General features: G+C 43.6%; 1 protein-coding gene across 32 annotated transcripts in view; it reads right to left on the bottom strand.

Moving 5' to 3' along the window:
* Nrxn1 (neurexin 1) overlaps positions 1 to 13848 on the bottom strand; it is a 1058108-nt gene that overhangs the window by 408048 nt on the left and 636212 nt on the right. For 4 of the 32 annotated variants that reach the window (XM_040737019.1, XM_040737018.1, XM_040737017.1 and 1 more), the window contains exon 1: positions 1895 to 3568. The exons of the other annotated variants lie outside the window; for them this stretch is intronic. In XM_040737019.1, the coding sequence (XP_040592953.1) occupies positions 1895 to 2330 (436 nt within the window). In that variant the 5' untranslated portion in view covers positions 2331 to 3568. Of the gene's footprint in view, positions 1 to 1894; positions 3569 to 13848 lie in introns of those variants that run through there. 32 annotated transcript variants of the gene reach the window in all.

Below are 13848 nucleotides of genomic sequence, written 5' to 3' on the forward strand. Positions count from 1 at the left end.
GGCCCTCCTGTGCCCTGGCTCGCTTTCCTCCCACAGGACTGGTACAGTTCTTGCACAAAGGCTGGGCAGTGGTTGAGTGCTGCACCCAGGTGATGGGCACCAGAGGAAGGCGCACCTGAAACTCATTACTGTCGTGCCCAGGAATTTGCCCTCTGATCCTTAAAGGAAGGCCTGGTTCAGATTTTTCTAGGTGTGTCTAAAGGAATTCCTGGGAGGACCAGAGAAGTTAGATAAACAATCAGTTCTTTGGGCCCAAAGTAAAGTGTGTCACTATTCCACTCCCAGTGAGGGGTTGCCAGGGTGACCTGGCCTCTGCTCATTAGATCATTCTATAGCTTTTCGTGCCTAACCACAGTGGTCCCCAGGTAGGAAGTCTGTCCCTGGGGAAGGGGCAAGCCCACAGTACTAACAGCTGCCCCTGGGAGGGGAAATGCATGGGAGGAGACAAAGGCTGAACAGGGTCTTAAAGGTGGGTGGACTCTACCAGAAAGATGTAGCAGAGCCATCAAGAAGCTGATCACTACTTCCAGCCTGCTGGGTAAACGAGTGGGGTTTTTACCCTCAGGAAAGAAAGACTGGTAGTGGGCAAAGGCTCTCCTGCACTGAAAGGGGAAAAGAAAAACCCGGCTGATTTTGTTATTTTATGCTTGGCCGTTCGGGGAATCTAACAATAGCTTTCATCTAAAGATGAGAGGGGGCCCGGTTCAAACTCTTGGTTCCTCCAGAGAAATTACCTGCTACCCAACACATTTCTCTACATTAAGCTCCTTCCTATCAAACTGCATTTTGGAAAAAAAACAAAAAACAAAAAAACAGGCCCCCTCTGTTCTAATTTCTCTTCCTCCAGGCAGAGTTCCTGGCTTAGCCCAGCCAGCCTGAACTCCAAGGAAACCCTCAGTGGAAAGAACAGAACAGAGGAGAAAGCTAGACCGACTGTGTTCGGAGCCTGTGGACAAGGTCCTCAGGGTCGGTATAGTCTAAAGATCGTTCCCGTTTCGTCTAGAGAGTAATTCAATCAAATCACCAAGAAACTGAAATCCGTGTGTGTGGGGGGGGGGGGGAGTCAGAGAGAAAGAGCGAGCGAGCGAGCGAGAGAGAGAGAGACAGAGAGAGAGAGAGAGAGAGAGAGAGAGAGAGACAGAGACAGAGACAGAGACAGAGACAGAGACAGAGACAGAGACAGAGACAGAGACAGAGACAGAGACAGAGATTGAGAGAGAGAAGCAGGCAGAGAACGGTTCCCAGGAGGAACTCTGTGTCCAGTGGGGACAGGCCAGGATCAGAGAGGATAGAGTATGCCATATGCCGCTACCTTCTACAAGTAAGACCCAAGTAGGGAAAGAGGACCGGCCTCCTGTTGAGTGAATCCCTAGTCCCGGGACCTCTTTCCTGCCACTGCAGTCTAGGAGCACTTTGGAGGGATGCACAGATTCGAACGCTCCCTGCTTTGGTAGCGGAAGACGGTCTGGAGGTGGGGCAGCACCACACAGACAAAAGGTTCTGCAGAGCCCTCCTCTCTCTGCTCAGGTCCCTCTGTGGAGCGCGGCGCCCCATCTGGCCACTGAGTGACCTTCTGGCGAGTGACGCCCCCTTCCAGTGGGGCCAGGCGCCCTGCCCAGGCTGGTCCTTTATCAGATGCCCACGTCTCCCAGCACCTCGGCAAGGCACGCCCCTCCCACCCCTCACCACAAACACCCGCGATGCCTTCACCCATCCCCTTCTATTGTCTTCAAAGAGATAAGTGGCTCCCAACAAGCACACCTAAATGCACCTCCCTTTTCTCCGGCTCCTATTTCTTAGAGCCTTAAGGGCCGAGAGGAGAGAGAGTGTAGGGTTTGGGGGAAGGGGGGACGACCAGGGGATAACCCGCAAGAACTTGGCATCGCAGACCCACCGTGTCCGCCTCGCAAGGATGCTGGTGACCTGTAGATTGCAATAGGCACTGAATGATGCTTGCTGCTGCCATGGAAATGGTGGATGTGGTGCGCTCCCAAACTGGACGCCCCCCAGGCCACTCCTATGAGGCCGCTGAGGGTGAGCGGGACTATCCAGAGCAGGGCCAGGCGCCCCCCTACGCCGCCGCCACTGCCGCCCCCGGGCGATCCCAGCTCGACGCCGCACCGGAGCATCCTCTGGTACATGGCGGGGCGCCCGCCAAGGGGCAGCCGCCGCGGGAGGCAAAGTTTGGGGTGCAAGAAGAGGAGAGGGAGCCGGGGAGCCGGCGGCTCGCGGCGGGCTGCGGGGCCGGCCGCCTCACCGCGCCAGGGCACCCATCCTCTCCCTCCTTCGGACAGTCTTCTCGGGGTCCTGAAGTCGACTGTGCCCTGCATCCAAAACAATCCGAAACATAGCCGAGGCGAATGCAGCTGGCAGGGGACTTGTCCGGAAAGGCAGCCCCGGAGAACAGCAAGCGCAGAGAGGGTGGCTGCTCCCAGGTTTGCAGGGCTCCAGGTTCTCCAGAGATACTCCCCAAGAGTTTCGGGCGAGAGTGTGTGCCGGGGGGTGGGGAGCCGGGAAATTGTTTAAAGCTCCTCCCGGAGGGTCCTCACTTCTACATGACAGCCATCCACCGGGAATCCACTAGGTAAATCCATTTAGCATTGTGCGTGGGGAATGGGGAGGCCACTTCGCCGGTCCAGCCTCCTTTCAGGAGAGAAGCAGACCCCATGGACGCGAGGAACCCCTTCCCTCCATTCAGCCCCGGCCGGCTCTCCGGCTCGCGCCAGCCACCCCCGGGCAGCGCGCAGAGCAGCGGCGCGCATCGCCTGCTCCAGAGGCAATCTCCGAGTCCGCCGCCTCCTGACTCTTACGCCCGGCGAAGGGTTCAGAGGGAAGAGGGCACCCTTGTGAAGACAGCGGGGATCGAACTGGGGAAAGGCGAGCAGAGGAAAAGCAGGAGCAGACGATGAGGCGGAAGAGGAAAAACAATATTTAAAAAAAAAGAGAGAGACAGAGAGAGAGAGAAAATAAATAAAAGAACCGAAAACCACACACGCTGGTGAAGCTAGGGGCTCTATGCAAATCTGCAGTCTCCAAACAGCAAATCACCGGAGCTCGGATGCAATGCAGAGGACGAGCCTATGTAACGAGGGAGGCTGGTCTAGCTTCCCGCAAAAATCGCCCGCTTTGCCTCTCCCTGGCGTTCTCCACACATCATAGGGACACGTGGACGGCGATGCGGGAAACACCTAACAAGCAACGCTCTCCCTCAGCCAGGTGATCCCTCCGTCTGAATCACCCGGGCAAAAGGCACCATCCCCTACCCCTCTGCGTAAAAGTAACCAGTGTCTTCAGCGCTCCTAAAAGGGAAGAAATCGGGCTCTTTTTATTGGACCAAACTTGTTCTACCAGGTGTTCAAATCCAAACTGCTAAAAAAGGTTTGACACCATCCACTCGGCGTCAGTTCCGATGATCTGCTTACAGCGTGTATTATTTATAACAAAGAGCCTTCCTTCCCACGACAATATCGTGCCTCCTAGGAGCCAGTGGAAGTCAGCGAGGCTGCAAGTCCAGGAAGACAACAGGATGAGCAACTGGGGAAGAGATAGAGAGGGGAAGCAAGGAATCTGAGAAGAGGGAGAGACTAGAGACAGAGACTTAGCAGGCGTTCAGTCAGGAAACTGGGATATACAGTAATGCTGAGATATCTAGACGCCCAGCTGCAAACTCTCCTCCTCTAAGGGCGGGTTCTCACCCTATTTTGTAAGGAAAATAGCATCATGGCCAAAAATTCCATGACCTGGTATTCTCAAAGAAAAAGAAAAAGAGGACATTTATATGAAACTGGGCATCTTTTCTGAAAGAAACCAGAAAAAAAAAATCATCTACCTCTCAGACTAAAAATCTAACAGTACATGTCACCAGACAGGGAGGACACCCTTAGATTAAGATCAGGGGTTATTATTGAAATATCACCAGGTTTTCCAACAGATGATAAGGGCAACAGTGTGCCCTCTGGCTTGACAGTCTGGCTGTTACTCTATCGAAAGAAATCAAAGTAACTCTGAAAGCACACAACCTCTGTAGGCTCTTGACTTCATGTATTACATGCAACAACAAATATGAGCCCCTGTGTTTTTATTAAATTATTAGTAGTAGTTACTACTCTACTGAGACGGGGTATCATATAGAGGTGAGTGGACTTGAATTCCAGATCCTCCTGTCCCATCTTCACCAGCACTGGTCTGAGGTCTTAGACCAAGGAAAGACATTCTGAGAGGATTTGGTTCAAATCAGCTGCTCACTCATGGGGCCGTTTGAATTTGTATACTGTATGCCAGCTCTTGCAGACAGATAGCGACTATACCATAAGAAGTTGTCACATAAACAATGCCTGGGGGAGACATGTTAGGAATCAAACAAGTGGCAATCCATCATCACCCCCTTTCCCTTTCCCTCAAACATTATTTCATTTTCCTGACAGTCTAATTCTTTTGTGGCTTAATACTCTGTGTAAATATAGTCTCTCAACTTCCCATAGAGGCTCAAAAACCAACAGAATAAGCCCTACAACCTCCTACTATGTGCTGCTTCTACCCTTGTCCCCGAGGGCAATCTCCTCTTCTTAGTCCGCTGTGGTTTTGTTAAGTATGTACTTTAATTCAGAAGCAAGTGTCATCTTTATGTTTATCATATGAAGTACAGCTCTGGGTGAATGAGCAGAATCATTCCCAGAGTATGCTTTTAAGACTATATAGGTCCAGGGGTGTGAGGAGATGGATCTTTGGGCAGAAGCATTTGCTGTTAATTCCTGATGACTAGTCTTTGGGTCACTAGAACCCACATAGAAGACACAGGTAGCAGTTCAGTCACCAGTATTCCCATTGGGCCCCTAAAGGGATGGGAGGCCATGACAGGAGAAATTCCAGAAGCAGGAATGTCAGCTAAACTCATTTACCCAGCAGCAGAGAGCTCTTGTCTCAAACAAGGTGGAAGAGGGCAGACACCCAAACATTGTCCTCTGACCTTCACACTCGATCAGTGGCACAATCGCATCCACCACTCCCACTGACGAGCATACACACATGGGGAGTGCTAATTACAGGCCTGGATGCTGAATGTGACATTTCAGAATCTTCACATTAAGAGGAGAGAACACTGGGTTAGGTAACTGAAAACCTGGGGTGGCTTCTTGGCAACGCTGCTCGCTGGTTACATCACATTGATTTCTTGGTGTCTCACTGGAGCACCACGACTTCATTCATAAAACAGTCTTTTCTTCTAAACAATCCCAGGAAGCAGAAAAGACACAAGTGCCATTTAGTGTTAGAGTGCTTTTAAAAAGCATCAGAATCTCCGTTCATGTGAGTCAGGAAGCATCTTCTTCAGTGCAGGTATAACTGCTCAGGACGGTTAATGTGCCCTCCACCTCACACCCTTTCTATCCATAGGAAATGGAGTGTATTTTCTCCAGTACCCCATAGATGGTGTAATTTGTCCTTTGCTTTCCAGCTAGATTCCTGAAAGGGACAGGAGCTAAGTCTTCCTTTGTACTCCCTCTAGTGTCCAGCGCAAGTGAAACATAAGGTAATCTCCTCAGATACATCAAGTTCTCTTCATTTTCTATGGTTATGGTCCATAACCATGACCATGGCTATGGTCACCATGCACGCTGAAGCAGCAAATAGTGAATCATGCTTTCTAGAGAGAAATGCCAGGGTTAGGTTCTTCTGAACTCTAGTAACATCCTTCTGAATCACTAGTTAACAAGTACCCTTATTTTCTATCTAAAGATGCTATTTAATACTCATTATTCGTTAACCAACATTGAACTCTCGACTTGAATGAAGCTTATGTGACACATGGGTTTTTTTGACCATCAAGGACACTCAGGCCTGGTGCATTTTAGTGGTAGGATTGGGAACTGTTTTCAAATACTAGAATCGCTCAAGAAACTCCTGTGAACAAGGCACTTTTTTGAGAGGCACGCCACAAGTGTGAGAATCATGTTCTTTGAACATAGTCTGAACTACACAGAGGCACTCTCTCAAAAACAGAGAGAAAGAAAACAGAAAAAGAAAATCAAATCAGTCAAACCAAAACAAAACCCTGTGAGAAGTGTGAACATGTTGACCCTAAGCCAGCTGCAGTCAGGGTGTTTGCTTTGCTGCTTGAGCAGAAGAAGGGAGACAGGGCCTCACCTTGTTCAGCTTGACCTTTGAACCACTGTAGGGTCCTAAAAGTTTTTCACCAGTCTTTGCACCAATGATTATCAAAGAGTCGGGTATTAATTTGGGGTTACACACTCCAGTGGAGAGGGCTGAAGAACCTTTCTGTGTGGATAAATAAGATTGACTGCATTTGTTACTCCCTTGATTGCTGGGAAAGCTGGGGTAGCACTGTCAGAGGGTGACTTGTGTTAAGTTAGAGCACATAGGAAAATTATCAACGCAGAAGATTCCAATGAGTTTGCCGAAGAGTAGTCAATGAAGAGAAATCTCCCTCCTGCTTTATATTGCCAAAGGCCTTGAGAGATAAAGGCAGGGCTAGGGGAAGGAGAAGCTAGAAATCTTAGCTTTACAGGGGTCTCAAATGCTTAAGAAGGAGTATTTATGGCTGCCTTGGCAGAGAAAATTGTAGCTATTGTCTCCGGGGCCGATGTCGCAGGCACCTTTGCAATTCTTAAGAGGTACTAGGGTAGACACTGTGTGCTGCTGCAGTCCTGTTTGTTATAAATGGTAGTAATTTTGTGAATCAAGGAACAGTTCTCTGTTCCGATGGTGGACAAAAGTCTTATGGACAGACACATGCCTCTTTTGGATGAGGCAATGAAAGCTTGCTCTTTTTGTTTAATCTGTGCGCCAGCAGTCTGAGATCACAGTCTGTACGGAGAAACTAAGGGATGTCTGACAAACTGTTTTTAGGTGACTCAAAAATTTGTTCAGGAAACACAGGGCTTTGGCTACCTGATTTTTTTTCCCCTCCAGCATGTGCAGGGTAATGTTAAGTGTACGTGTTACTCTGCAATCTGTAAGAGTAAGTGACTTCATCTGGAATTCTTTCATTTGGAGATACAGACTCATTGTACAGCTCACACTGTTCTCAAGTTATCCTCCTGCCTCAGCTTCTGCAGCAGCTGGAGTTAGACCAATATGCTGACTCTTCAACCATATTTTATGTTCTATTATCATAGTCATAACCTTAGAAGCCAGAGAGAGTTGCTGGAAGTCTTGGGCCATCACTATCTGATCATGATGGAGTTCTGTTCACTAGTTTGAATATTCTATCTATTTAAAATAAATATATATATAATTCAAGTATTGAGAGTTGGTGTAGCAGGGGCTAAGAACTGAATTTCTTTGTTTCTATTATTAATATAGCAAATGTGTGGACTATCCACAGTCTCTTGTATATAAACTTCACTTCTATTGAAATAAAAATATTTGAATCTTAAATGTGTCTCATCCTTTATCATGTGTAATGGCATCAAAATACTACTAAGAACCAACAAATTGTCTATAGTTGACTTGATTCTCCGGTTTGATTTTATTAACTCACTTAGCCTTTACAAAGTGGTGTAAAGGAGGTACTCATATTGATCTCTAACAGTTGATAGCCACCTGATACTGAGAGATGATAAGCTGGGTAAATATTATCACAAAACATTACGATATGTGCTTGAAGGAAAACATTTTGGCAAATAATCTTTGGGCTTGCCTATCAAAACAAAAGTAAACAAACAAACAAAGGATGAGAACCTTGTCAAGCTCCCAGAGCTATATAATTTCATGCTATATAATTTATTAATAATCCTGTTTCTATAGCAGAAAATGGTCTGAATCTTGCACTTACTATGACCATTTTTTGCATCTCCTAAAGAATAGTTAACTCTCACTTGCCCCTAACAACTGTTGCTCCTGAATACTACCCAAAAAAAGCAAACAGCTCTGTGTGTTAAATCACTCAGGTGATGATTTACAATGGACAACAACACGAGTAGCGCTAAGTTGACAATAGTGCTAAGAAGTAGATGACATGGTAAATTATTGTTTTATTTTCCAAAGTCAGTCTTTTTGTCTTAAAGAATACAATGGTTGCCAGGCAGACATTTCTACCTTTTCATGGTTTCCTTGAACTTAATTGGAAATCCTTATAGCTCAGTTTTAAGCTTTTTAAATAGGAAAGTAGACATTAAAAGTAGCAAAGGAGAAGTATATTAAAACCCACGGGCAGCACTAATCTTTTAAAAATTAAAATGAGGAGAATGTCAGTGTTGCATTTTTGCAGTTCTATTCATGTCATCATAGAGAGAAGCAGACCCCATGTGTCTATCTACCTGTGTTTCTCAGAACTGAAGGAAAAAGGAGGATACGGACAGAAGGATATAGTCTTTAAGAATCATAAACATAAACTCCTGATCCTGTTACCTCTTTATGTGTGTGAGATCCTGAAGGGATTCTGAGAGATGAGTAGAAGAATGAGGACACTGAGGGAAGGAAGGAAGGAAGGGGAGAGGGGGGGGAGAGAGAGAGACATGTGACATCTGTGGAAATCTACTGTAATCCTTTTATTATTTTGGGGGTGGTAGTAAAATCATGTAGAAGAATAGTCATTTTGAGTATGGTTTTAGAAGTTCATTTTTGCTCCCAAACAGTCACCATCCAGTCATCCAGTCACAGACACAGACTGGTAAGTACAGTCAATCAATCTATCTATTACTTTGAGTCTACTCAGTAATATAAATCAGGGAGAGTGGTGTGAATCCAACATGAGCCAACATGACACGCAATCCACTCAAACTAAATTAAAGTCTGGATGTTCCGTTGACTTCACTGAAGTCAAGGTTACTTATATTTAGGACTGGAATATTCTGTGATCTGTATGTTTCCTTTGTCCTATTTAGTAAGAATGTAATTTATGATGGCCTAAATAGAAGCCGGTGCTTATGCACCACAGCGACTATCTTTAAATATTGCAGGTGTCACTGGGGTACCAACCATTCAAGTCACCTTTCAATCACTGTCTGAATTTACTGTATGCTTAATTTTTCATGAAACTCATATTCTTGACAACTGTCCCATTGTCCCATGTTCATTAGTTGGGGAACATGGAGCTGTGGTGTCAGAATGTGAGTTTGAATCTCATCCCTATCATCTATCCCAGTTTCCACATCTGCAGAATGATTACAGCACTACATTTAATATCATCGGGACATGTTTTAAGACAGGCTAAGAATGTCATTCATATAAATGCTTTTTAGTCAGATGCTGAAAGCATAGACACAAGGAGCTGTGATGGGGTTTTTAATTTAACAGTGTTTGAAATACCCTTTACTCAGTCAAGTACACTTATTTCCCAAACAATTTATTAGTCTGGCTTCTCTAAATCTGCCATGCTCACATTACAGTACGAAGGGAAAACACTATAAGATCTGTTATTTTGTGTGCTTTGGGTCACTGGCTCCTTTGCTTTTGGCCTCTTTAATCCTTGGAGGACCCTGTTACTACACATTATCAGCAAGTTCCGAGTGACGCTGGAGCTGCTGGTGTAGGAGGACAAGACTTTGGGCTGCGCCTCTGTCTGAATGCTGCCCTTGACATAGGCTTTATTAGTGAATACGCAGAGTGCTTCTTTCATTAAGCTACTTAGCGATGATCTCACCTCCATTTAGCTGCCTCAAGAACTACAGACAGGTCAATGTACTCTAAGCATATATGATGGTACTGGTCCACTTCTCTCCTGTAAAACATTTTTGAAGACTTCAATATGCCACCATCTTCATCTCACAACATACAAATGTATATTCTCTTTATTCTAGTTGAAAAATCATCTTTTTTCCCTGCTGCTCTTTGCATATGATCTCTTCTTTGGTGACTGTTAGTGGTTCCTACTAACTTACTATCAATATGGCTTTAGGTGGGCTATATAAACACAATTTCCAATCTTAAAAAGATGGGAATAATTGGTGGGTCACTGTGAGGATTAAGGAATCTGATATGTTCCAAATAGGATATCATCTGCCACATATATGTATATACCTATGTTGTTATTGCTGGTTGATTATCTCGTGTTATTTTAGGTAATACTTGCTTTCAAATAAAACCTAAAGCTGCTACTGTTCCAATTAGTCAACCACCACAACAAAAGCAAGTAGGACATCTTTCCCAGGTGCTGGCATGTCAAGCTTCTTATTTGGCCAGCATCAGCTACAGGGAAGATCAGTGCTGTAGACTGACAAGCTGGCACCTGTCTGCTCACATTGCAGAGCACAGTCTACCATGTTCATATATCTCTGCAGAGAAAGCAACATGAGCTTGCTCAGAATGAAATCCAGTTTAGAAGGACAATTAGAAGCCTAGGTAGGGTGATGGAAAACTAACACGCAATTTGATGAGTCTCTATTAAGCACAGACATTTAAGTCAGAAACCACAAATTATGCCCATACCATGTGTTTAATATCTCAAACATCCAAGCACTTATATTACCAGCCAGCTTACTCTCTTTGCAAATCTATATCCTGAAACATATATCACCATTTGAATGCAGTGAAAGGAATTCAGTCATGAAATCTGGGTGGGATCTGAAGTAGCTTTACGTGGGATCTATAATCTGATCCCTATCCAATTTGGTAGTTATTAGATCAGGTATATATTAGATTACAAATTTGTCAATGTGATATTTCAGTGTTAGAACTATAGCTCAGCAGGCATGGCCAATCCACTACAAAGATCTCCTTCTCTGCCGGTAAATTTAAATTTTCATAGCATGGAGTATAAGCCTCAATGTTGGCTTCTGTGCATCCTCGCTGGTCCTAGCTAGCCCAGCTTCTGCTGTTTCCCCTAAAGATTCCTCGTGTTCAACCTCCAGGAATTCTTTTCTAAAATATGGTGAAATCTTCCTTCCTTTCTTTTGCCATTACCCATCCTGTTTTCTCGAGAAAAAAAAAACACAACAGGAAGCAACTCCTTTTCCCTTCTTCCCTCCTCATATTCAAATCACTATTTAATCAGACTTTTGAACTTACTTCTCTTTTGGAAAATTTTGGAGACATTGTCCATTATTTGCATTCTTGGATTATTGGAATGTTAAAAAATAACTCTTCAAGACAAGTAAGACAAGTAATTATATGCTTAAATTACAGCTATGTTGAGTGAGCATATGAAGTTACAAGTCAGTTCTATCTCCATGCTTAGGGATTTCAAAGGGCCCAAACAGAGGAAGGAAACACCCACCTCAGCTTACTCAGGAACTCCTCAGTTAGCACTTTCTATTGCTAAGGATCCATAAGAAACTGGAATTTTAATTTTAATTGGAATGTCAAGTTATTTGGTTGTAAGGAATAATGGAATTCACTATTATGTTTTCCTACTCATGTCATAGCAGATGTCATTCTTTCTCTTTAGTCATGAAAAACAAGATACAACCTGGCCAAGCTACCTGATGGCAAGTGGAACTTCAAGAAAAGGTTTCTAGCTAATTTCTGAATCTTTGGCTATATGGTTTATATATAGAATGTTGCTGGCATCATCACTGTAACCATTCAAATAATGCATGATCAAAAATTAACTTTGAATGAAATGTATTTACTGTAGGACAATGAAAAATAGCTTCAGGAGCTGGGAAATGGCACAACTCAAACACTGTGGTCACTTCCCAATTCAAGTCTGCTAGAATATCGATTTCAGCATGGATGGTACATGTCCCAGTATATTAATTTCTAAAAGATGGGGGATGCTTTGTTTCTTTTATAACACATTTATGACCTCTGAAGCATCTTGAAGAACCATTAATCTATTTTTTGGTAACTGTCTTCCTTTTCCTTTTGTGAAAGAATTGCTTTCCCTCACATTTGCTCTGTTCTGTTGCTGCAGTGATTCCCCTAGAGGACCACATGTTTATCTTGACAGGTGTTAGTGGATACCAGAGACCTCTGTGGAATTGTTCCTGGTTGCACGGAGGTACAGTAGAAAGCATAATGCTGCAAAAGTAATGAGCTTACCTGATTGTGTTCTAAATAAAATAAGCCACACCACAAGTAGAATTAATTTGCTAATGTCTTCCTAATGAAGCTTTCATTAGACATATGTTGCGGTCTTCGATATTTAACAGAAGGAACATACTAAAACAAGGCAATGCCTGATGATTCTGGGAATGCTGTCTAATGATTACCTCATAGAATGTTCAATAAAATAGTTTAACCTCAATTATTTTAGACATCGCATCACAGCCACACAATGAACATTTCTAGATATGCATTCTCTAAAATTCTGAGGAGATAAAATAAATTTCCTTTTCTGTTTCTCTTCAACAGTTAAAGTTGGATTCACTGTTTTGTTGGGAGTGGTGTCTTGAGTTTCTCAGACAACATCTCAGACATCACAGGCTGGTGAACTTGATCTCTATGTCAGTGAAGGTGGACTCGAACTCTTGACCCTCCTGTCTCTATCCCCGACCCAGTGGTAGGATACAGCATTCCTCCACAGCACCCAACCTGTGGTGCTCATTTAGAAGGATGGAAAAGCATAAGTTTTCTGTACAGTGTGAAGTTTAATTTATCAATAAAATTTGGAGGCAACTAATGGAGAATGTATGTGTTTTGATCCAATTGACAGTGCCTTATACTAAAACTAATGCTACTACCTAGGGGAGCAAACATTAGCTTAAATGGAGGTCGAATTGACTAGTTTAATGGTCAATGGAAGATCAATACAAATAAATGCAATCAACACCCTTTCATAGAAACAATATTTTGACTTAAAATTTGTCAAAGACAAAATTCAAAACATTTGGTAGAAAAAAAAACCCGCCTCTTTTAGAAAATCATCACCCTTGGAGCATGGCCTGCCTTCTTCTAGCTAATATTTATCATAGCACAAGGAAGAGTTACAAATAAGCCACTCTGCCAACATCTTAATTTCTCATTTCAGTTTTCCTTGCAAATTCTCCCCTGCTTCTTTAAAAATCGCACTTTTCCATGAAACTGGAGGATCCTATCAGTCATGCATTTTACTATTATAATTTAAATTTGCGTATTCAACTATTATTCCACGCTATACTTTGCAAGAAAAAGGAAACAATCACAGACAAGGAAAGGTAGGTTCTTTCTTCTGTAGCAGTAGCCGTCACAACCGGTGTGAAAGCAATGGATTATGAAGAAAAGCAATTTCCTACTTGAGGGATTAGACACTACTCTCCTTTGTCCTGTTAACTCAAAGTTTTAGTTCTTTTTTTTTTTACAAGTAATACTGATTTTTTTCAATTTACATAAATATTCTCTAAGGAAACTTCAAAAGACCCCTCAAGCAGATATTTCTCAGCCAATCAATGGAAGAAAAAAAAATAAAATAAAATGGATAAGTAGCTATCTTTACGTTGTTAAGCCTTTTCAGATGCCTTTATACAGCACACAGAAGATTAAACTGCTAGACAAGCTAACGATAATTAACTCAATGGGAACAAATTTGCAATGATCCGCTAGGCCTTTTTCTTCTCTTTCTTTAGGAAAAATACAGGTGATTTTTATTTTGAAGCTACTCACATACGCTAGCATTAGACACTGGAAAACTATGTAAATTTCTGCATGTTTGTTTTACCTTGGAGTTAAAACAATATTAACTACTGCCCTCCGTCAGCAATAAATTCATATTTGAGGAAATGGGTAGCAGAAAACAGCACTCGACAGCATCTTGTGAAAATCACAGTCATTTTTAAGTGCCTGTCTATTCATGGAGGAGGCGAGCATCTCTTAAAATATAAAGGCAAAGAATAGTCACAGGTACAAAATATGGGGGAAGAAGCCGGGCGGTGGTAGGACACGCCTTTAATCCCAGCACTCGGGAGGCAGAGGCAGGTGGATCTTTGTGCGTTCGGGGCCAGGCTGGACCGATAGCCTCCGAAACAATACAGA

This window comes from Mesocricetus auratus, unplaced genomic scaffold, assembly GCF_017639785.1.
Source record: "Mesocricetus auratus isolate SY011 unplaced genomic scaffold, BCM_Maur_2.0 Super-Scaffold_100676, whole genome shotgun sequence".
Lineage (NCBI taxonomy): Eukaryota > Metazoa > Chordata > Mammalia > Rodentia > Cricetidae > Mesocricetus > Mesocricetus auratus.